The sequence below is a fragment of the Fistularia commersonii genome, chromosome 26 (genome assembly GCF_037954325.1).
Source record: "Fistularia commersonii isolate RoL2024-O1a breed Wild chromosome 26, RoL_Fcom_v1.0, whole genome shotgun sequence".
Taxonomy (NCBI): Eukaryota; Metazoa; Chordata; class Actinopteri; order Syngnathiformes; family Fistulariidae; genus Fistularia; species Fistularia commersonii.
Window position 1 is genome coordinate 7,371,600 of NC_141309.1, and position 23,952 is coordinate 7,395,551.

Sequence of the window (23,952 nt, forward strand, 5' to 3'; positions counted from 1 at the left end):
CCACGGGGATTAATAAAGAATAAATTGTTATTATTATTAGTCGCATCTCCTCTTCTCTTGGGTTCCACTTCCTGACATTTTGGAGAGCCTGGGACACATCCTCCTCCCCCCACCTCCGCCTTACTGTAGCTCATGACAACTACGGCACCAATCTCATCCCATCCGGGAGTTGTCTTCTAACCTCAATTTGACCTTTACTCATGTCTTCCAGACCCACGGCAGCCCCCCTCCTCCATGTACTCATCCCACCTCACAATGTTCGTTCCTTCGCGGACGGCTTTGCACACTGTGATAAACATGGAGCCGCGTCTTCATTTCGCTCTGAGAGCGGATTTCCATGACAATGCAGAAGGCAATCGAGATATTCAAGAGCTCTGATTTCTGTTTCCGCGTCTCCGGATCTGTTTATGGCTCATTTTCAAGTCTTTTTTAACAACGCGGTCCGTCCAGAGCAGAGGGGCTCGGCTCAGTTTTCCTCCCTGCTCTCAGAGGTTTTTCCATGTAGTACAAATGTTCCCAGATCAATGAATTGGCTGATAAATACCAGCTGCGGGAAAGTTTTATTTTTTTCTCCCACCCCCCACAACTCCTATAGCAGTACCGAAGACCCGTTCCTCAACTCTGACTCATTAAAAGACATTAATAGTCACCACATTACACAGGAAATAAGGCAAGCTGGAGGCTGCAATAATATAATTATTATCACTGAGATGGCACAGAAGAAATGAAGATGATTGAGGTTGGAATAACTTTCTGAGATGACAATTAAAAATGACTGAATCATGCCTTCATACCCAAAAGGGCACTATATGACTCAGCGCTGTGTGAAAGTCAAGTTATATTTACAATACCAGCGACATGACTTTCGTCCCTCCTTAGTAATACCAGTGGCATTAGTCCATTGCATTAAATTGCGCACATTACTTTTTAAGGAAGTCTACTTGTGCAGTGCATTTACAAGAGACATGTGGTGTCAAAGTGTGCCTGTGCTTCCCTCCCGATCGTTGTGCCTTACAGAGAAGAAGTAAAACTATAGGCAATGATCCAGGGTGGTTTAGTGGCTGGGCAGATGGAGGTCATGTCTCTTTGGCAAAAACGAAAACAAACAAAAAAAAAAAAAAAAAAAATCAAGAAAGCACTTTTGGCCGGTCGCGTACATAACAAATGGCCGACATTTTATGATAGCTTCTTTGTCCGGGAAGGACGCGAGGGGAGATCTGTTATCATGGATAACATTCAATTTCTGCAGTGTGCTCCGTGCCATGTATGAAGAAGGCCCATGAAATTATTGGCCTATTACATGTCCTTCAAGATCCACCCGAATGATCAGTAATAATTAATCAATAATCGACTTCACGAGCGGGCGCGAAGCTTTCACCTCCAACTTCGATCAGTGTATTCGGCTTCAATAAATATTCGAAAACGTCCTAAAATATAGAGAATGGAACTGAATCGCGTTGAAAATATAACGACGAAAAAAAACCAAAACAAACAGGCGACTAATATAAAAAGCGACAAGGCTTGAGAATAAAAAGAAAGCAAAGTGCAAGAGATCAGAGTTCAGTAAATTACAACAAACCTGACTGGTTTCACCCCAAATTCACAGCGTTTGTTGCTAAGTCCTTTTTTTTTTTTTTTTTTGTACCACAAGTGCACGATTTAAAAAAAAAAAAAAAAAAAAAGTTTTAGTCAAAACATAGCTCTAGGAAATATAACAGCGAAGGCGAGTGCCGCTATAAGGAAAATTCTGATTCCGGGGGGTTGGGGGGGGGGTTCCTCCGTGGACGCCGGCCGATCCGGAGGCAATCTTTTGGCTAGTGGATGATGTGCAGGTATTTGAGATCGGGGTACAGCAGGTTGGCTAGCAGGGCCAGGAGCCGGGGCCCGTCTCTCAGACAGTGCCCCGGATAGCGGATGAACTGCACGGCTTTACTCACGGAGTCCTCCAATTCGGCATACTGCTTATTGCTCGGCATGGCTTCGAGCATCCCCAGCGTCTGCGTTGCCATCGAATGAGGGGAAAAAAACCCAACAAATTATAATAGGAACATAATCGAAGAACCCTGAAATGAAAAAAACAGAATTCGCCGTCGTTCCTGCTTACTTGCTGCGCTTTCGCCGAGAGCTGCAGGTCGGCCGAGGGCTGCAGCCGAAGCTCGGTTTCCGATCGCACCTGGACCAAGAGGAATGTTGCCAGGCTGCGAACCACCACCCTGAACCTGAACGCAGAGGGTACACGCGTCAACAGAGGTTTTTTTTTTTTTTCCCGTTATCATCACGCCATCGCAACACGGATGCGAGCGCACCTGTTAGACACGGGGGACCTTTTCCCGAGACCGATGGCTCCTAGGAGTCCGGAGTTGAGTCTCTCCTCCCCCAGCTGGAGCAACCTGGTCTGCAGCCTCAGCAGGCCCAAGACCACCCCCGACGAGGACTCGCCGTGCCCAGCCTGCGGCTTCAGCTGCTCCGCCGACAGGCTCAGGGCCTTGTGCCACCAGAGAAACAGCTTGGCTTCGTCTCCTGGACCACTGTGCCAAAAAAAAACAAAAAAACCTCTTTATAACATGCGCCAATAATAAACACGCCTGACGCTCATGCGTTTGCAAAATCTCAAGACGGAGCTTTTGAATAGAAACAAAAATAGAGAGAGAGAGAAGTCCAAACCTTGGGAAGACCTGATTGGTCCATGTGCTGATTAGCGCCAACGTCCTCCTCTCATTGGCCACCGTGTACTCGGAGTTGAGGCGCTGCAGGATGAAGGCGTACAGCGTGAGGAAGCTGCCTCCGGATTGGCTCTCGGACAGGAAGTCGTCCACCGTGAGCTCGGGGACCTGCAACGAGGCCAACACGGGGCCCCAGCCCACACACTCTTCCACAACTGAGGAGAGATGTAGTAAACAACAAAACGTGAAAGGTGTTAAAATCACACGAAAGGTCAGAGTGGTTGTATGAAAACCGTAGTAACGACATCTGTGGATACGTGTTGCTATGGTGATCAGCTGCTTAAAAGACCGTGCAATACGTGGTTTGTGTTCCATCGTATACATTTCCACCGTGTCACCGGTTCCGAAATCGAAGAATGCCAAAGAACGCTGCTCTCAAATCTCTTTCCGATGCAAATCTTCTGTGATTTTCTTTTCTCATTTTTCTTTTAAAATTTCTATTTGAAGCGAAGCGATACTGTTTCAAAAGCCGGGTCCTCTCCAGGCTGCAAGTCCGTTGTGAGACGCGTGAAAAAAAAAAAATAAAATAAATAAGGGGGGTATTTGAGTCGCAAGCAAAGTTTCGATGCGAACACAAAGAAGGCTCCTCAGTTACCGTGGTTGAAGTAGGCCGCTATGCACGCCTCCATGATCTGCGTCATGTGGCGCACCGACGCCAGGCACCGCGAGCAAGCGGTCAGCAGAGGCAGGATGGGAAACCCTCTGCCCTTCCTGTCCAGCCAGGTGATGACCTGAGCGGCGAGGGCCTCGCCGGTCGAGACCCCGACTCCGTTGAGCAGAGCCAGCGCGTCGCTGAAGAGGCCGCAGAACGCCATGTGCCTCTGCTCCAGGCCGGTCTCTGGGGAGTCAAGAAGGAGCACAGCTGAAGAGGCCGCTGGTGAAAACACTTGGCATGTGGCGGCGGCGGCGGCTAACCTGGGGGGTTGAACGTCACAATGCTTTCCAGTAGGTTCTCCAGCTGGGCTTGGAGGGAGCTGGGGTTGATGCCCCCTCCCTGTTCCAGAGTGACGAAACACTGCACGCACCAGCACACATACGCCCCGGCTTTCAGCGTCTCCTCCTGGATGCAAAGCCGGCGGCCGTCATTTCGAATGAAAAGGCTACGGTACAATACAAACTGTGACATCTGAGAGATTTGCAAAGCGAGAGCAAAATGGTACCTTCATAAGAATAGCATTATTTTTCTGCTATTTCTTCTATTTTTCTCTACGCAAAAAGTAAACAAACCTTCTTTGATTAAACTAAAAAAGGGAGCTCTCGATGGATCCCCTTCAAAAAAAAGCTCCTAAGGAGAGCAGTGTCGTTCGCATCTTTCCCCAGTCGGGATGTAAATATCGTAGGCGCCGATGCATTGACGCGACACCACCGGCAAAACTTGGCTGAAATCTTTAACATAAGAGTTGTTTTTTTTTTTTTTTTAAGGAAAATGGAGATGCTAATAAGACAGAGCAATGAATCCTTGCATCTAACATTAACATTACTATAGAGGTCACTGTTATGCTCACTGAAGTATGAAATTCCAGCAATTATTTTAAATAATTACCGGTGAGTCTTTAACATAAAAGTTGTTTTTCTTTTAAGGAAAGTGGAGATGCTAATATGACAGAGCAATGAATCCTTGCATCTAACGTTAACATTACTATAGAGGTAACTGTTATGCTCGATGAAATATGAAATTCCAGCAATTATTTTAAATAATTATCGTTGAGTCAGGTGGGGTGATGTGGTGTATAATTTTACAAGTTTTCTATCTATTCAGTCAAAATGATTGATTTAAAGCCTTTTTTCAAGCCTTGCTATAATTGTCATTATGATAACAGTGTGAATGCTAAAAGCACCGGAGCAATAATAAAGTGGAACGTGGCCTTATGAGATTTTTATTTGTGGACTGATGTATGAGAGAAACTGCTGCGCTCGATCTCACCCGGTGGGGAACTTCATTAGGGCGCGGGTGCAGCCCGGCGGCGCCGCGCAGCGATTTCAACAACAACTGGGGCCCCGAATCGGCGCTGAGCAGCAGAGACGGAGGGTAGTGCGTGCTGACGTATCCCAGGACGCTCTGGTACGAGGACAGGTCCAGCTGGTGCCACGGCAGGGAGACGCACTGGACCAGCAGGCTGAGAAGAGGGGAATCCTTCAGGCGGAGGAAGAAAAACTCGGGAGTTAATCAGTGCAAATGAGCCCTGAAATGATCGGTGTTTGAAAAAAAAAAAAAAAAAAAAAGGGGTCACCTGTTGACTGAGCAGCTGTTCTTCTTTTGAGAGAAACACCAGCATGTATAAGAGATAGACCAACATCGTGTGGGTTTCCCTCTGCGTGTCCTGAGTGGGTAGACACGGATACACTCCGGGTGCCTGAGGCGGGTACAGGTGGTTGCTCAGGATGCTGACCCAGTTCACCTCACACAACACCTCTCCCATAAACAGGAAGCAGCTTTTGGGACTTCCCCTTTCCACCTGCAGACACAAACAGAAAAATCATAAAAAGGGAAAAGCAAGGAGGCTATCGGGAATCAATTTCCCCTCACTATTATTATTGATGATGATTATTATTATTGATTATTATTTTGTTATCATTACAATTATGATTATGAGAATCAAACGTGTTATTCTTTGGCCACGGCGAATAAACCTTCTCCATCAAACCCTATTTTCTGTATCCTAACCATACATATAATTATAGATATAATGGTTGCATTATCATTATTTATTATTAATAATATTATTTGATTATCAATCATAATAATAATAATAATAATAACAGTGACAATAATGAAAATAATCATAATAATAATCATAATATCATAACACAATAGTTATACAAATACTACGACTTATACCAATGATAACTTCAACTCATATTAATAACAATAATAATAAATATTCATAGGACACTATGACTGTTGCACTTTAGAGAAATATAACATTATTCGTCTTCCATTCGTCTTTTCTCCTCCAACTATTTTCCATTTCTGTTTCGCTTTAGGCTTTGCAGATGTTCCGTTTGCCGAATTCCAAAACGTATTTTTTCCGTAACGGCTCTTCTTGGTTTTCAGAGACTATAAATATCCACAGGGTCTTGAGAGGCAAAACAACAATTAAGAAAAGGGTGTAAAGATTAATTACTGGATGTCAGACTAATAATAGAAGCAGGGAGAGAGGGGGAGCAAAGCCAAGGTCTCAAATGAACCGGCTGTCCTGTGTATCGCGTCCCGAGGTCGACGTGCGAGTCAAGAGAGACGTCTCACGCTGAAGAGCTGCTCCATGAGCTGCGTGTCAGGATGCAGGTGTCTCCACGGCAGGACGCGAAGGTGTGTGTGGTACAGGTACAGCAGGTACTCAGGGGTACGCGGGGAGGTGCAGTTTTCACAATACTGCATCAAACACAACCACAGGGCGCCTCTCTGGCCGGGGAGCAAGCGATCTGTACCGAATATATTTAGATTTATTTCTATTAAAACAGTACACAGTGGAAAAACAGACACGCTTGCACACTCACAGTCGTGAGTACACGACTGGAAGGCACCCACCTCTGAATTTGTGGTGCAGCGTGTCGGTAATTTGAGCGTACAGGCCGACCAGATGTCCCGCCGCGCCGGCTTCGGCCTCCAGCCACGGGTAACACTTGCTGAGAAAAAGAAACACTGATGTTGAAATTCCCTCGAATTTCTTCCTTCTTAATTACTTGTCTTAATTCAGAAAATAAATCACTAACCCTGTTAAAGCAAAATAGCGATTGAGTATATTCTATCCATTTATGTTGATTTGAGTGGGCATTTGTTAAAGTAAAGCGGTAATGTCTTCTAAATTAACTGAAAACAATTCTCTGGAAAATTATGCAATTTAAATCGAAGCGACCCAATTTGAAAACAGGTACATTTATGACTGCAATAAGAGAAAAAAAAAATAACTGAGATAAAATCCAGTGGAAAAAAAAAATCCAGCTTGTGAAATATGTATACTTTTATATAGCCTGGGCTCGCAACTGCTTTAAGGCGAATTTTCTAAATCCTAGAAAAAAACAAATATGCCAGAGATAAATTCCAGTGAAAAAAAAAATCCAGCTTGGGAAATATGTACACTTTTAAACAGCCTGGGCTCGCAACAGATTTAAGGCGAAGTTTCTAAATCCTATAAAAAGAAAAATACTGCCCGGGAGCTGAGGGTTGCCATACTTACCCGCCTTCATCAGTGTCCAGAGGAAAGATCCAAGGCTTAAATAATTTCACGATCTTGCCTTGCACGTCCTCGAGGGCTACGAAGGGGAAAAAAAAAAAAAACTGGTGGCGTAACGTACGACGACAGCAGAGATTGTGATTTCTTAAAAAAAAAAAAAAAAAAAAAAACACCCCAGCGGACGTTTACCTTTTCTGATCTTGCTGCTGCCCGCGGACTCTCTGGCGCAACTGCCGAGCGGCACGTTGATGAGACAGGAAACCAGATGCTCCAGGAAGGACACGATCTCGCCGATGTAGGGAGTCCAGGCGGAGTAAAGGCCGAAACTACGGAGGTCGGGCTTGCTGAGACGACTCCGGAGGAAGTAATCGCTTAAGTAGTGCACCGTTTCTTCCACCTGAAAAAGGGACGCGGCTCGCTTTATGATGGCTTTGTCACCAAACCAAAGCGAGTGCGCGGACGTTTACCTGCTGAAGAGAGAGGCTGATGGGGTACCGGCAGGAAGAGGCTGCGGACGCCGTCCCTGCGCGACCAGACACCTCTTTGTTGAGGCCCTGCTCATCTTTATTCTTGCCGCCACGAGATGTGGGTAAGACGCTTAGCGCGCTCAGCGTCACCTTCCAGCACTCCGGACTCAGCAACTGGCTGGAGGAGCCTGACGGCATTGAGAAAACATTTTGTTTGCAAAAAACTTCATCTAAAAGCAGTCCCTGTGGTCCACCATCTTCACCTCCCTGCATCCTCGGGGATGCATTACACCCATCCTGTTCACAATGCGTCAGGCTGCGTTTCCTCAGCCGAAAGTGTGTTTTTTATTGCTCGGTTATTGTGTTCTTTTCTTTTCTACAACTCAAAACGCTTATCTTAAATTTCCTGCTAAAAGGCACTGACATGCCATGTCCAATTCCTGTGAACATTTAAAGATTCTGATTCTGGAGGTCTTGTGTCTGCGTGGGCTGCGGGTTCCTCCCACAGTCCGGAAACATGCATTAGAAAAAATTGGGAAAATTGCCCAGATGTGTGGATGAGAGCATGAACGGTTTTCTGTTTTTTCTATATGTGGCGATGCGATCGACCGGCGGCCGGCTCGGGCTGAACCCCGCCTCTCGCCCAATAGCGGTTGGGCTCCGGCATCCCCCGTGACCCCGAGTCCAGGATAAGCGGTAGATAACGGATAGATGATTCGGATTACATCCCCGTGATGTGACGATTAGAACCTCATCTCTGCAACCTCCAGCTCTGCTTCCTGTCTTTTCCTCAACGCCACTGTCTATAAACCATATTAGGTCAGGTTTTTTACACCTTCATCATCCTGGCTGATACTCTTTTATCATAAATCACCCGTGACAATTTTCTCCAGCCGTTCCAACTTGCTTGAACGCGTTTCTTCACCTCTTTTCCCATCTCTCTGCTCCTCTGGATTGGTGACCCTAAGCTCTTAAAGTCCTGCATCTTCTTTACCTCCCTCTTCCACTTGGGTCCCTCTCATTCACACACATGTACTCCGTCTTGCTGCGGCTAACCTTCGTTTCCCTGCTTTCGACGGCTGACCTCCATCTCGCACAATCGTTGTGATCCATAATGTCTCGTATTCGTGTTAAAAAAAACAAACGTTTCAATCTCACTTACTGGTCATGAGCAAACGCAGGCAGTCACTGTAATGGTCTGGGAAATGGTAGCGTAAAAGCAAGGTCCAGTGTTTGGTAAAAAGGTGAAAGGGGGTGAGAACTTCGGACTCCGGGTCCTGGCCGCAGACGCAGAGAGCGCCGTGGACCAACTCCAGTAAGCGGGTTCTCTCCGAGAACACAGGATGGGCTTCGTTCAGCCACTGGGACAGATCGAACTGCAGGAGACACAAAAGCGCCTGTAAAAGTAGCTGTTCGGACTGGAAAGCGACGTTTTTCTTTATCGTGCCATCGTGTCTGTTCTCGCCTTGGTGAGCAACATGAAGATGACGTCGGCGCTGTCGGGGTGCAGGGACGTCACCACATCCTGGTAGAGCGAGACGAGCTGACCGGGAGCCGAATTCGGGGTGAAGAAAGGTGAAATGAGCGGGCAGAGACGCCTCTGTTCCAGGATCGTCTTCAGGATACGGCCGCACTCTTTGGCATTTTTCTGAATGAATACCTATGAGCAGAAAAGAACATGAAATCAATTTTGCATTGGCAAGACAAAGCTCATAAATGGAGTTCTCCTTCCTCTTTTCGCTCCTCTTGACATTTTTATATACAGTGTCACCTGAATTTATTACAGCTCCAGGGCAGCAAGGTTTTTACTTATCCATAAGATGGGGCCGAAATTGAAGGAACGATTCATTATTTCTTAAAATGTACATTTTTTCTCTAATTTCTGCGGATCAGTGAGACACAGAATGCCAAATTCAAATGTTGCGCAAGAAGAAGGGCGAAGGAGATAAAAAAACAGGAAAAAGTGATTCCCCAGATTTTGCTGTGAGCTGTTCCTCCGGGAAAAAAGACCCACCGCTTTCCATGCGTTTGAGTACTCTTAGCATGTTAGCATTAGCATATGATAAGTATCAAAGCTGGAAAAACACGGTGTTTAGAAACACACCTGCCCCAGTATCTCTACGCATGAGGAGAGGTACTGACGCGTCGGCGGATGCCGCAACGTGTCTTCGCACACAAAGGACACCACCTGGTAGAAGGCGTACACGCCGACATGATGTGCCGCAGGAGATTTCTGTGCTTTGTACATATTCACCAGTGCCCTGGGGGACACACACACACACACACACATGTGTCAAAACCAATGCATATTTACATGGAACCCATGCCAAGTTATAAATATGCAATGAAATGTATTATCATAGGGATGCTATATCTTATATCTATATATATATATATAAGGCGGCATGTGGTTGTGGTGGGGGTGTGGTGTAGACTAACGTTATAAAGTTCTCAGTGTGCACGGCGGCCTGCGCCAGGCTTTGAGGAGGGGGCGCCATGGCGTCTGTTTGAAGCTTCTTGATATCCCTGTGCAGCGACGTTATCTGAATCTGCACGGCCTCCTGCCTCTGAACGCACTCACACTGGAACCAGAAACACAACCAGGACTCATTAGCGATGCACGGCGAAGACTTTTTTTTTTTAACAACGTAACTTTAGCGTGTTGCTGCGATTAAAAAAAAAAAAAAAAAAAAAAAAAAAAACAGCAGGGGATGAGCATTACGGTGACGGTGATGTTTGCCGGCCCCTGGCACGGCTGTCCCGCCTTCCCTTTGCACTCCAGGGTCATGGTGACTTGCTCAGGCCGGTTCTTGTAAAGCAGAGGGAGACTCTCCAGGAGCTCCTGCTCCATTGCCACCTGCTGGGCTTCGCAGGCCACTGCGATCCTGGAACCATGCGAATTGTCCATAAATGCAAGGTGTGGTTGCTAGAAAAATTGTGAAAATAGTGAAATTGGTGTAATTTAAGAGTACCTGGCTTGGTCCTGCAGAACGCTGAGGTCTTTCCTCAGCAGCTCCTCGGCTGCTTTAGTGTCGGTGAGACACGCTGCGGGGATTTCGGCCACTGGAGCTTTGTGCTGCTGCAGCTGCGGCGCCGGACGCGGATCTGGATGCTTCTGCAGGTTGGAGAGGATTCGTTCCTTTGCTGAACAGAGAGAGAATGTGATTAGCTTTTTGATTTTACTATGCAGAGCCCCCCCCCCCCAAAACTCACCTTATATATTTTTAGATTTATATAAATATTACTATTAACTCTTAAAATGATTGATTCAAATGTAAAGCAATGCCCAATTGATATAACTACAAATGATAACACCAATAGGACCCTGCCCCAAAATTGATTGATGAGACCCTTGCTGTATTGATTTACTGTTTGTTTTACATTACTATTATTATTATTCATTTGTGGTAAGGGTATTGATATTGTGCTTAATTCTTTTGTGTATTTTGATTATTACTATTATTTTATTTTTTATTGTATATATATGAAAATGAGCTGGAGGTAGTATTTTCCATGTATTATTATTATTATCATTAATTCACATATTTGCAGAATGTTTTCTGTAAAGGCTATTCATATTACTCTGCTGTACATAAAACCGCCACTACTATCTATTTTCAAAATTCATAGATTTATCTGTATGAGTTTTTATGCTGTTAAATCTGTCATCTCTTCACCTTAGTGCCAGTAAATTGTACCTACTCTGCACTTTATAGTTTATTGTGCACTTTTTTACTATTATTCGGTTAAATTCATGTCAGTGGGATAGTGAGAAACGTCTTCTTGATTTCTCTGTATGTCTAGTATATGTGGAGAAATTGGCAATAAAGCAGACTGATTATATTTAAGTTTTTTTCTTTATTCATTCGTAATTTGTTAAGTACGTAAATTAGGTGACAGGTTATCTTATAAATTAAAAACAATGGTAAAGACCCGTCTATCCGATTTCTTTTTATAAACTGTATGGCAATAAAGCTGACTGATTGTATTTGGTTTTTTTTTTATTCATTTGTGATTTGTTAAGTACGTAAATTAGGTGACAGGTTATCTTATAAATTAAAAACAATGGTAAAGACCTGTCTATCCGATTTCTTTTTGTGAACCGTATGTAAAAAGCTGATGAGGGCACGCCATATGAAATCAAGCCTTGGGCCGGCACCGCTTGTGAGGCAGATTTGTCTCAGTACCGTTGCTGAGACTGGTGTAGTCTGCCAGGCCGGGGTCTGGAGCCTGCAGGAAGGTTGGCTCGCTCTGCACCTTCTCCCAAAGAGACAAAACCTCCCTCTGATCAAACTGCAGACGCTCCTGGTCCAGGTACTCGAGCCATAGTTCCTGCATGGAAAAAAAAACAAAAAGACACGCGAAACACCGATTCATATTTATGGGCAATGTTATATAAAAACAAATTCTATCCAGGAAGCGTCGGAGAGCTTACTCATGAATCCGGATAAACATCGGGAAAAGATCTCCTCCGCGCGCAAAGAAACACCCACCTGCTGCCGTTGCATGACCTGCGCCAGTCTGTGTGGCTCATACTCCGGAGGGAGAGAGGGAAGATACACCTCTTGCTTCAGCAGAGTTTCGTCCTCCAGCCAAACGGCAAAGACGGCGAATAACCTGGAGGCAAACACGCGGCTCGGGATGTCACGGAGTGTCTTGATACACTGCTTGAGAAAACGTCAATGCACACCTGACCAGCTCCGTGTGCAGCTGAGGGGAGGTGAGATGGGGCCCGTGGTGACTGTCCTCGTTTTCTTCGCGTGGGCCGTCGGACGAAGGCGTGCGCACGGGTGGCACTCGAAGGGCCTGGCTAGCGGCGTGATGGAAGTCGGACACTTCCTGTATCCTCTGCCTCAGGTCTCGAAGCAAAGCGGCCTGAGAGGAGGCCTGGAAAAACCTCCGGCCGATACATCCGCTTGCAAGCAGCCTGAAAGATGCATTCAGATAAACAACAACATCCTCGATTTTAATTGTCATTTCTTTCGTGGTCGCTCCGGTTGGACGTTTTGTGCATCGTACCCGTACTCAGGCCCGGGCTGTCTGAGGTAGAGTTGCAGGAACTTCTGCCACACCAGGGGGATAAGAGGATGGTCAGGGGGCGTGGCCAGGGCCTGACACGCCCAGCGGTACACCTGCAACCGCTGCAGGGATGGTGCAACTGCCAACTTCAGCCTCTGCTGCACCCTCTGTTGACATACGGACAAAGCAATGGTAAACAGTGTATTCTCTGGCAAGTCTTAAAGTGGAAAAATACCATCCAACCAACCGAATGTATTTACCTTTAAGGCTTGTTCTGGTGAGATGTTTGGCTCTGACAGGAGCTCGTGCTCCAGACGTCGTCTGAGCTGCGACTCTTCCTCGCAAACACCCTCCATATTCAGCACAAACCAGGCGAACCAAACCTACCAAAAAACGAACAAACGCTGATTCGGTCAGGACGGAGAACTTCCGCAGATGGGATCTCTGTAGGCCCCTTGAACTCTCACCTCCGCACTCAACGACTGGCCCTCTATGAAGGAAGGTGTGGCGTTTCCGGAAATCCAGCCGACCAAAGTGGAGAGCAGACTCCGGTCTCCATGGTAACCTAGAGCACTCTGTGGAGTGGGATGCAAATTAGGAGGTCCAGTTATTTGTCTCATTGCATTCTTGTACCATTCATATTTTCTTAATGGCATTATTATGCCGTCGCACCAGCGAAGATAATTTAAATTCACCTGCACACACGATGTGCCATCTCATATAAGAGACTCTTCACACATCATGACAATTTATGCTAATATCAAGGTGAAGAGGGTCAATCTTAAAGCATCTCACAGCTTCTGTCCTGTTTTACCCGCGATACTCATGCAATTTCGACGTTATTGAAATTGAAACATTGCGCGAGAGTCCCAAAAAGACCCGCTTGCGAAAACTTCCCACACACCTTATGTTGTTGGTGCAGCAGTTTCAGCACGCATTCCTCCTGGCGGTGAATGAACGCGGCAAAACAGATCTGATCCATGAGAAACAGCACTGTTTTATCGCGGTACCAGAGGTGCTGCTGGGTCAAAATCCCCACCCAGAACTCCAGCACTGCCGTGGCTCCAACACGTCCTGGAAGCGAACTCTCCACCACGTGGTTCTAAAGGGCGAAACACGAGTAAAAATTTGATCTGCGATCCATCAGTTTGTGATATCAGTTTGTGCAATATTTCCATTTCACTGTGCAATATTCAGAACTGTGCAATATGTCATCTCATAACAGCTACACTACAAGTTTCTCTTCTATCATACTATTGTGCACTCCTTACCTCACTTGTTACTAAGACACTTATAGTTTTATCACTGTTTACTAAGACACTTTATAGTTTCACTGAGACACTTTATAGTTTATAGTTTATTTTTATTTCTAATTCTGCCTTTTCTTTTATTATTCATTACTGTTATATTTTCTGTAACTCTGGCACAGCAATTTCCTTCGGGATTAATAAAGTTGTTCTTATTCTTATATTCTATCCATTCTTCTGATGCCTGGAAACCAACTTTTATCTTTTCTTATTTTGAACGCACCTGAATGACACTGTTGAGGAGTCTGACGTTATCGCCGTAGGTGGTTCCCGTGAGGAGGGGTGCTACCCGGTGTGTGACCTGCTGCGTCACACCTTGCGGGCACACACTGTCGCACTGCAAGAATAGCTGGATGCAGCTGACGAACCTGCCGTTGCGTGAGAGGACACAAGAAACGGGGAAACGGAAATGTTTCGTGGGATAAAAAAAATAAAGAAATACATTTAAAAAAATGATAATAATCGAGATTTCTCCGTGATTCGCTGTTCAAGTGTGTATCTAGGCTCACTCGGCGTTATTGAGTAGGTAGAAGCTGAGAGGGTAGGTCTGAGGTAGGATGTTGTCGAGAAGATGCACAGCCGCCCTCAGGTGGCGAGACTGAATAAGACTCTTCAGCAACCCCACTCCCTCGGTGCAGAAGTGTTCAAGACTAAAAAAAAACAAAAAACAAAACAGCGATTAGCATAATTGTATGACTAAGTGATTGTGCTAGGCTTGCATACCTATGTCCCACTGTTGTCATGGCGATGGACAGGTAGCAGCCGATCGGGATGCCTGCTTTTACGGCTCGCAGGACAGAGTGCATGCTCGGCGCGTGTGTGAGTTCCGGCGGCGGATTGGACGACGAAGCGGGGACCAGCCACGCCCCTTTTAGGTTCTGGGCATTTCTGTGAACCTTCAGCCTCAGCAGCAGCTGCCAGGCCCACTGGTTGAAGGAAGCTTCCGGAGATATGCCCAAGCGAAGGACGCTGGCGAGGTAAGACACCTGATCGAAGGAAAGGAGACGGAAAGCGGGAATATTTGGCGCGGCGGTTGACACGTTTCAGAGACACGAGTTGCCCGCCGGCTAACGCTGTTACCTGTTTGATTCCTTCCGATATGAGGCCACTGTAGGGTTTGTCCGTGAGGTACTTCTGATAGGCTTCGGCCACCAGCAGAGCCACCTCTGTGTGGAGGGATGAAGACAGAGCCAAGGAGCCTTCCTGCAAGCCAAAGCCGTCACCAACGGGATATTTAGGCAAAATTTTAAAACTGTAACAGGACGCTCACAAAAAATTTGATGCAAATAGACGGACTTGAGAGTAGCCCCAGTCGAGTCCCTCCAGTATCACGCAGGCGAGCCGATTCTCCACGGCTGGCAGGGGGTACTGGAGCAACCATGCTCCCATCACACAGATCTCCTCCGGTTGTGGTCTCCACCGGCTAAGAGGCAGCTCTTTACACAGGTATAGTACCGCCTGACACAAAAAAACAGCTTTTTTGAGTTTTCACCCTACCAGATCGCCTCTGCGGACACTTCAAACAGCTTACGACACAAACAGTGAGGTAGCTCACAAAAAAAAAAAAAAAAAAAAAAAATACAAAAATGAACTTGCCATCCCGACAGTTTGAACAGTCTCTCTCAGCCTCTCGAGAAGCACAGAGATGACGTAGGGATGAGCTGTTGCGATGGTAGCCAGCAACTCCCTGCCAACCTTGGAGTAAATTTCTCTGGTAGAGACGCTGACGTAGGACACCTGGAACAAAAAGCATCAGAGTAGAGATCCACAATTGACTTTTTCCGACATCTTTGAACCCCGTTGGGCATCACTGTCGCGTACCTGGTAAATTAGCAGAGCGATAGTTGTGACAAAGGCTGGGTCCGAGTACTGGGTGGGGGTGGCCATGTGGGCCAGCGCGGTGAGGAGTGAGATCCCGTCCGAGCTGTTCAACTCGCACAGCCAGCTCTCAAACCTCTGCTGGTGCTCCGGGTCTGCGGTGGGGGACGATATGTAAGTTGTAAGTCTAAAGATCCTGTTTAATGCTACGTGCAAGCGTGAATTTCACTCCGCGGATTTAGCACGTCACCTTTGAGAGCCTGAATGCAGGATTGCGTGTCGTTGCCGGTGCCGAGAGTTTCCACTCCCTCTGTTTCCGCGCACTGCATGACATAAAGGACCCTCCACAACATGGAGCTGGACAGAGTCCCATACGGCATTTCAGACATGAACAACCAGATCCCCAGCCTGTAAGAGTGATTGGCGCGAAACACAAAAATGTAAACGCTCATCATGGAAATACCTAAACTTGAGGTGTCTTGAGATCTGAACCTCACCTCTTGTTTCTGAGGACGTGAAGAACGGCCCTGAGGAAGAGATGATCGTATTCCACCTGCAGCTTGTCCAGAGACAGCGTGTGCGCGCCGGAGCCGGTTCCGCCGGGACCGTTCACGCTCATGAACTGGGCCCAGTGATCGCTGACGTAACAAACGGTCATTCTGTGCGTGAAGGGACAAGACAACTGATTAACATGGATCTTTTTCGCCGGATATGCATCACTGTTGGCCCATAACGCCGCGGCACCGACCTTATGATTTGTCCTATTCGCTTCACCAGCTGTCTGTATCGCGCTCTGTTATAGGTTCGCAGGCCGAGAGCGAGGATTTCAATGAGCGAAGACGCAAACGCAAACATGCGCATCATCTTCAGACTGGAGCAGGCCAGAGGCTCATACACACCTAGAAAACATGAGAGCTGCGTCATTTCACTCTTAGGTGTGCGGGACGGACGGACTAGAGAGATTCATTTACCCTGCTTGCTCATGCCCAGCATGTGCGAGTAGAGCTGCTGAAATGGGAACTGGGTCAGCAGGGATATAAGGTCCTCCTCACACAGTAGCAACCAGCTGCTTTCTGGATCCTCGTCCTCCGCGCAGAAAGAGCATCGTCATCGTCAAACGTTCAAAAAAAAAAAAAAAAAAAAAAAAAAAATCAATCGAACAAACCAGATTTGTTGTGAAATTTTCATATGAAAAAAAAAAATGTAATCGCAGGAAATGCATGAATGACACCAGGCGCGTTGCAAAAAAAAAAACGTGACAAAGATACAAAGTACATTTCGGATGGGAGAGTTAATTTGTGCTGAGAAATAAGAAAAAACAAAATAAAAAGCATAAACAATACGGAACTAATTATCAACATGCTCGGTGACTCAGGTTTTCTACAAATACAAACTACAAGTAATAAAGTTTAGTACTTTAATAAGTACCACAATTAATGATACTACTCCTAAGATGTGAACACCACCAGGAACCTTACCTAGTATTTCTACTGACTAACAAGAATTTATATCTATTCACATTAATTGCTGTTTTTGCAAATTACTGTTTTGTGGAGGTTTTCAAATCATTCAAAGCAAATGACTGCGGCAGTTGTGATTTTTGAAGCACCCGACTGATATTCAAAGGGGCCATCGATTTTTCTTTGAGTTTTTTTTTTTTCCGGACTGTGACTCAGCCTCTCGCAGTCCAGACCAGAACATTTTGCTTTGTAAATCGTCATCTGAGGTTCTCCGACACCCTGATGGGCCAATTTCTGAACAAAAACGCCCACAAATACAAAAGAGTCTACATCTGTTGAAAGTGTAAAACCAATTTACCATATCGTTTTTTTTTTGTTTTTTTTTTTTGATAACCACATGGTTGAAGATCTGTCTCTTGAAAATTGTTATTGGTCTTATTTTTTGAAGATACCTCTTCCCCTCCTTCGTCCACCAGTGTCCAGTTGCCTGACTCGGGTCCAGATGACGCCGAGCTCTGGCTCTCACATGGTTTCATGTGGCCAAGAAACTCCGCTCGGTGTCTGGATCAAAACAACAGGAATGCCGCCAGTTAGACACCCAAGGCTGGAAGACCCCGATAGGACGATCTGGGATTTTATTTAGACCCCAAAAGTGTAAGGATGTCTTTATTTACCTTACAGGTGACATTAATATTGCCAAAGCTTGCATGAAATCCTGCAATCCGCAGCTGCTCCCCCAAACCTGGATCTGAGCAGACGAGTCCGATCATCAATATCATGATTGACTATCGTGCCAAAAAGAGACAGCGTTTCGCTTCCGAACTGACCTGGAGGAAATGCGTGGCCCACTTGCCCACCTCGGCGGGACAGCACAGCAGGTGGCACAACAGGTACAGGTGTTCTCCTGACACTCCAACATGCAGCAAGACTGCCACCTGCAGATTAGGGGGAGCAAAAAAAAAAATTTAAACCTGAAATATCCCATACTCGCTCCCCGGGACGTGACGAATGATGCCATACCAATCTCTCCAGCCAGTGATGGATGTCAGTCTGGAACTGTGCGTCGTCGAGAACTCTTCGGGTGAAGCTGAAAAGGACGCTGATTGCCTCTTTCAGGGGCTGGAGGGAACAAGGCTGCGTTCGGCTGCCTGCACAGTCTGATATTGGAATCAGAATCAGAATACTTTATTGATCCGGGAGGGGGGCTATTGCTCCAACTCACAGAGTACAGCTAAAAAATATAAGCATCGACATGAAAAGAAACAAAATTATAAATAAAACCCAATATGAAAGTAAACATAAGGGTATGTTGAAGTATATACAAGTATATTTTCAAGTATATGTGTATTATTCCAGGTTATTGCACTATTATTATTCGATACAGGTTATCGCACAAATGGAAATTATCGCACATGGTCATTTCAGCGACTGCCACCTGATTGAGGAGTTATTCGGTTGGAATATCGAAAAAACAAACGGGCGAAAGGGAAAAACGAAACCTGTTCATTTTGATCGCCTCTACATGTTCGACAACGGCGGCTCTCTAACCTTTGAGCAGGCGATGCAGGTACGATTCCACCTGGAGGTGAGACAGCAGAGCGGTGTACGCATGCAGCGCCACCTTCTGATGGAACAGCTCGCTCCGAACTTCGAACAGCCTCTTGAGCTCGGCCAGCACGCTCTGGCTAAAATCTGCCTGCTGGAATCGGTGGTAGCCGCACACCTTGGACTGATCCGCACACACACCCTGAGGGAAAAAAGTTGTACAATGTATATATTTATACATTTCGGTCTGTCATCTTTTCACCTTACCAGTAGTTTGTGCCTGCATACACTTTATACTTTAATGTTTACTGTTTAATTCGGACTCTATTATTATCTTGCTAATTTCTCATCTCCCTCCATGAGCTGCCACCTTACTGTGGAGGAGGGATTTGCACGTCCCAGTGATCCTGGGAGCTATGTTGTCGGGGGATTCATGCCCATTTATGTCCCAAGGCAAACAGGTCCCAGGTGAGGGACTAGACAAAGCGTGGCTCTTCAGGAGACCCTCCTGAAAAACACAAACGTTGGACCTAGTTTTCCCTTGCCCAGATGCAGGTCACCGTGGCCATAACTGGGAGCCAGGCCCGGGGGCAGGGCTCGATAGCGAACGCCTGGTTGCCGGGCCTTCATCCATGGGGCTTGACTGGGCACAGCCTGAAGGATCGACATGGGTCCCCTGGGCTCGACACTCACAGGAAGGGCCAAAGGGGGTCGGATGCAGTGTGAGCCGGGCTGTGGCCGGAGCGGGGGGGACCCCGGCGGTCCGATCCTCCGCTGCAGATCTGGCTCTTGGGACGTGGAATGTCACTTCTCTGGTGGGGAAGTAGCCCGAGTTGGTGCGTGAGGCTGAGAGATTCTGACTAGATATAGTCGGACTCACCTCAACACACAGCGTGGGGTCTGGAACCAGGCCTCTACCCAACCGTCTTGGGGTCCCTAGAGGAGCTGATAGAGAGTGTTCCTTTGGGGACTCCCTCATTCTACTTGGAGACTTCAACGCTCACTTGGGCAACAACAGTCCAACTTGGAAAGGCGTGGTTGGGAGGAACGGTCCCCTGATCTAAACCTGAGTGGTGGTCTGTCATTGGACTTTTGTCCATTTGTGCACTTGGCATCAACACACCTTAGGCCACAGTTCTTTGATCGACCTCGTGGTCGTATCGTCGCACTTGCAGCCGCTTGTCCTTGACACTCGGGTGAAGCGAGGGGCAGAGGCGCCAAGTGATCATCACCTGGTGGTGAGCTGGGTTTGATGGTGGGGGAGGATGCCGGTCAGACCTGGCAGAGCCAAACGTAACGCGAGGGTCTTCACGGAACGTCTGAGTCCCCTGTCAGAAGGAGTTTCAACTCCCACCTCCGGCACAACTACAACCACGTCCCGAGGGAGGCGGGGGACATTGAGTCCGAACGGGCAAAAGGCAAAGCTCTCAATTTTCCCGGTCGAGCTACGTTCCCACCCTCACCTATGGTCACGAGCTGTGGGTCGTGACCAAAAGAACGAGATCGCGGATATATGTTTTCCCCCGCAGGGTGGCCGGACTCTCCTTAAGGGATATGGTGAGAAGTTCAGATGTCGGAGTAGAGCCGCCGATCCTGTGTATAGAGAGGAGTCAGATGAGGTGGCTCGGGCATCTGGTCAGGATGCATCTCCATCTGGGAGGAGACCACGGGGAAGACCCAGGACACGATGGAGAAACTATATCTCCAGGCTGGCCTGGGAACTCCTTGGGGTCCCTCCAGACGGGCTGGACCATGTGGCGGGGGGGAGAGGGAGGTCCAGGCATCACTGCTCCGGCTGCTGCCCCTGTGACCCGACTCCGGATCAGCACGGGAAGATGGATGGATAATTTCACATCACCGTGAGATTGTAAGAAACATCATCGCAATTCCTCTGTATGTCTAGTCCATGTTGAGAAAATTGACAATAAAGCTGACTTTGACTTGACGGGTTGTTATCAGTGGCGCAGTACGTTGTTATTTATCATGATTTACAAACAAGAAAAAAAAAATACAAACAAAAAAAAAAACGCACCTGGAGTGTCAGCTGTTCATCCCTGAAGCTCCAGAGACGATTCTGCGTGCTCTTGCAGTCAGACGACTGCGTGTGCAGCTGTGTGTGCGACTGGGTCAGCTGTCGGCGACAGCGCCAGTAATTCTGCAGCAATTCAGCCAGCTCGTGGTTCTCTTGCCTGGCCAGGCCACAGAACTGGGCTGCGCATACTTCCACACCCTCCAGCAAAGCGCCCAACCCTCCACCTGGCTCCCACACACTCAGCTGCTCGGGAGAGAATGGCTACAAAGGAAAAACACGCAGTGTCCTTGGTCATTATTATCTTGCTTGGGAAGATATTTATGAAACATGATATGAGCGCAGCACAGAAGGGCAGAGGGCTTTCATGTTGGTATGAGATTAAGAAAAAATTAAATATTATATCGGGAAAGTCACCAAAGGGAAAAAAAAAAAGCTAATCTAATCTCTGCACTCTTCATACAGCACTTAAAAAACATTTTTAATTCAAGCTATTGACAATTTCTATGTATTTGCAGAGAATGACATATCATATCAGTACAACTTCCATGACCCTTGATAAATTTACCAGTTATTTCTGTGACATTATAGATACAACCTTATTATCCATGCCAAGTAAAAGAAATTTGTCATTGACAGGCACTGAATAGGTCGGTTAAAGAAACCTTACAACCAATTTTCCCACAAAATTTACACGATATTTTGTGGGAAAATTGGTTGTAAGGTTACACGATACGTGATGGTGGTTGTTCAAAGTACGGATAGCAGCAGGAATAAAAAAGATTTTATGTTTTTTTTTTTTTTTTTCCTGGGCCGGTGGGACTTTGCAACGACAAATTGAAGGTGAGTGCAGATTCTCAATGATTTGAACACCAGAGCCAGAGTGCTCCTACTAATATTAAACTACCATAGAAAGAATAAATCGCATAAAAGGTAATTCTTCTCATAGCTCTTAGTCTTAAACACAATAAGACTGCACATTCTGTTTTGGGGTTACTGTATGAGTTCCTTACACATCACAGATTTATCATTTCCCAGAGGAGACATCAACAAGTGTGGCCCCAATACTATGGAAAAGGCGCTAAAGAAGAATGAGTCCAAAAACTTGAAATCAAAACTACCTAAATCTGCAAGCATTAACTAATCCAATATTAGTTTTTTAATCACATTTTTTCTGATATGTATTTATCTTACTGCTGCACATTGGTAACTACCTCCACTGCACTATCCAACATCTGCTGTGTGTGAATTGAAATTTCTCCAACTGTTGGATGATTACAGGAATATTCTATTCTATTATATTCTATTGTGTATTGGGAGTATGCATTACCTGAGTCTCTGTTGCTGTCTTGGGCAATTCTGGGTAGAGTATGCTCTTGGACAATACAGTTGCAGACTCCAGAGGCTGCAAACTAGGAGGGGAAGACTCCTGCTCAGGGAGAGCTAATACCGCGGGTCCTTTCTCACAGCTTTTCATTGCTTCCCCACAGAGCTGCATCACAGAGCCTTCTTCAAATGTAGATAGAGCGGGATAGAGCGCGGGAGCACTGGGGACATTTTGGATCTCTAATTGCGTTGTAACACTTGCCAAATTCCACGACTGCTCATCTGCTCCCGTGCCCGTGCTCTCTGATGTACCTTGTTGCTCAGCAACCAAAACCTCTCCTCCCCCATCCGTTTCATCCTCCTTTCTTGACTCCGTCAGATGCATTTGGACTTGTGCCGACTGTGACAAATCCAGAGCCGAGTGCAGGGTCTTGGCCAACACTGATGTCGATAATGAGTCCGATAAAGTGGCCTGCTCCCTCTCTGAGATCAGATCCGCTGTCTGTGATGCGGTGTCAGGAGCCAGAACGGCATCCGGGCTCTTTTCTTCCGTCTCATGACAGGGCAGGCTGAGAGGGATGCTGATGAAGTCTGAATCACCGACCTCATTGTGGACAGCTAATGGTGTGACCTCTCTTTTGTCTTCCTCTGCTGCCCTCTGTTTCTTGGCCAGCTGAATAAATAAATCAACAACCGGAAATAAATTAAACCCCTGTCTTTATTTCACAAGCTGTAACTTTCTACAAGCGATATACACCTGTTCGCGCTTTTATTCCAAAGGGTTAAGATTTGCAACCGATGTGTTTTCTTAAAGCTAGGTAATCCTTACACTTAATACATCCCATTTGATTCTATGTTTTGCATCAACTCGGCAAATATCAGCTTTGTAACAAGAACGTGTGCTCACTCGAAAATACACAACACGTATGCTTTAGTGGACAGATGGCAGAATTTATAGAACAATCAATCAACAGAATATATTGAAATATTTGTAGAAATATGAGAGGAGTATGTAATTTAAGCAAAATTACATATAATTAGGCAAGATTAATATAGCAAGACAACAGTAAGCGTGCAATAATTTTCTCCCAATTGCCATTACTTATCTGCTCATTAAACAGATAACAACACAAGTATGACACAGATCGAGGAGAGCAATTTATTGAATTACTGTGTTACTGGTAACTGTGATGTGATAACAGTAGTGTGTTACTTTGTAATGGGTTAGTGAGAACAAAGTACGAAACATTTTTCACTGGAATTTACTGTTTCGCGACGCGAATGGATCATCAAAACTGTACAAAAACTGTACATCCAACTCTCTGTGTGTGTGTGTGAAATGCGAGAGAAATACTTTATTAACCTGAGATTTTCCGCTGGTTTTTGTCTTGGTCTTCTTGGGTCTTACGGCTTCCATCGTTCCTTTCAGCTGTCCTCAGATCGTCCCTCTCCTCAGAGCACACCCAAGTGCCTGAAGCACCACTTGGTGGAAACAATACTTGCGGTTAAAGTCTTCATGCTCGGCAGATACGAAAGAGCAAAGCTTCGCTGTTGTGCTTTGGTGAGGTGTTTGCTATTGATAACAGCCTAACGCCTGGCTGTGTTGTCAAGATAAAACACTGTCACAGCTCGCAAGTAAAACTTGTTAACATCTTCCGTGGGGAATTGTCGATGGAACACTACAATAAGGTAGCCACTAGTACGAGAAATATTAATGTAGGAATAATATTAAAAATGTCTGGAGGAAACCTATCCCTGAAAACTAAACGGTGCATGGCCACAAAGCTAAGCTAAGCTAACGTCCACGTTCGCTGACCAGTTCACAACGCAGTCTTTATAAACTCATTCACCAACCTCACTAACATTCTAAATTGTCATGAACTGTCATAATAATAATGTAAATATATTCAAGCGTAAGCATTGCCCAGGCCGGCCGATTAGCTGGCCAGCTCTAGTTTGTTTTGTTTATTCCAGGAACTCAGCTGTCACAATCAGAAGTCACGTGACTTCACCTCCTCACTACGGTAAGTCCGAGTGACCAAACTTAGTCACCTCGATAACAAAGCTGTTTGTGTTTGGATAC

At 46.1% G+C, this 23,952-nt stretch overlaps 1 protein-coding gene across 2 annotated transcripts; it reads right to left on the minus strand.

Moving 5' to 3' along the window:
- Nucleotides 1-548: 548 nt before the first annotated feature.
- epg5 (ectopic P-granules autophagy protein 5 homolog (C. elegans)) lies at nucleotides 549-23,418 on the minus strand. Of its 2 annotated transcripts, XM_086173923.1 has the most exons (45): nucleotides 23,233-23,418; nucleotides 21,874-22,542; nucleotides 20,547-20,807; nucleotides 18,518-18,716; nucleotides 17,990-18,126; nucleotides 17,797-17,904; nucleotides 17,644-17,717; nucleotides 17,422-17,530; nucleotides 16,481-16,595; nucleotides 16,258-16,408; nucleotides 16,007-16,168; nucleotides 15,760-15,917; nucleotides 15,513-15,664; nucleotides 15,288-15,428; nucleotides 14,988-15,149; nucleotides 14,772-14,894; nucleotides 14,415-14,677; nucleotides 14,201-14,341; nucleotides 13,915-14,059; nucleotides 13,289-13,486; nucleotides 12,852-12,959; nucleotides 12,645-12,767; nucleotides 12,385-12,551; nucleotides 12,056-12,292; nucleotides 11,859-11,982; nucleotides 11,553-11,697; nucleotides 10,338-10,509; nucleotides 10,088-10,250; nucleotides 9,805-9,947; nucleotides 9,470-9,626; nucleotides 8,831-9,025; nucleotides 8,528-8,741; nucleotides 7,366-7,553; nucleotides 7,088-7,295; nucleotides 6,902-6,977; nucleotides 6,253-6,350; nucleotides 5,971-6,146; nucleotides 4,955-5,179; nucleotides 4,648-4,857; nucleotides 3,639-3,783; nucleotides 3,319-3,561; nucleotides 2,665-2,878; nucleotides 2,307-2,528; nucleotides 2,105-2,219; nucleotides 549-1,997 (listed from the first exon to the last, which is right to left on the minus strand). In XM_086173923.1, the coding sequence occupies exons 1-45, from the start codon at nucleotides 23,284-23,286 to the stop codon at nucleotides 1,815-1,817; spliced, it is 7,773 nt and encodes a 2,590-aa protein (XP_086030049.1). In that variant the 5' UTR covers nucleotides 23,287-23,418; the 3' UTR covers nucleotides 549-1,814. The 2 variants fall into 2 exon arrangements, with proteins under 2 accessions (XP_086030049.1, XP_086030050.1); XM_086173924.1 differs by lacking the exons at nucleotides 549-1,997; nucleotides 2,105-2,219; nucleotides 2,307-2,528; nucleotides 2,665-2,878 and adding an exon at nucleotides 3,164-3,208.
- Nucleotides 23,419-23,952: the final 534 nt, after the last annotated feature.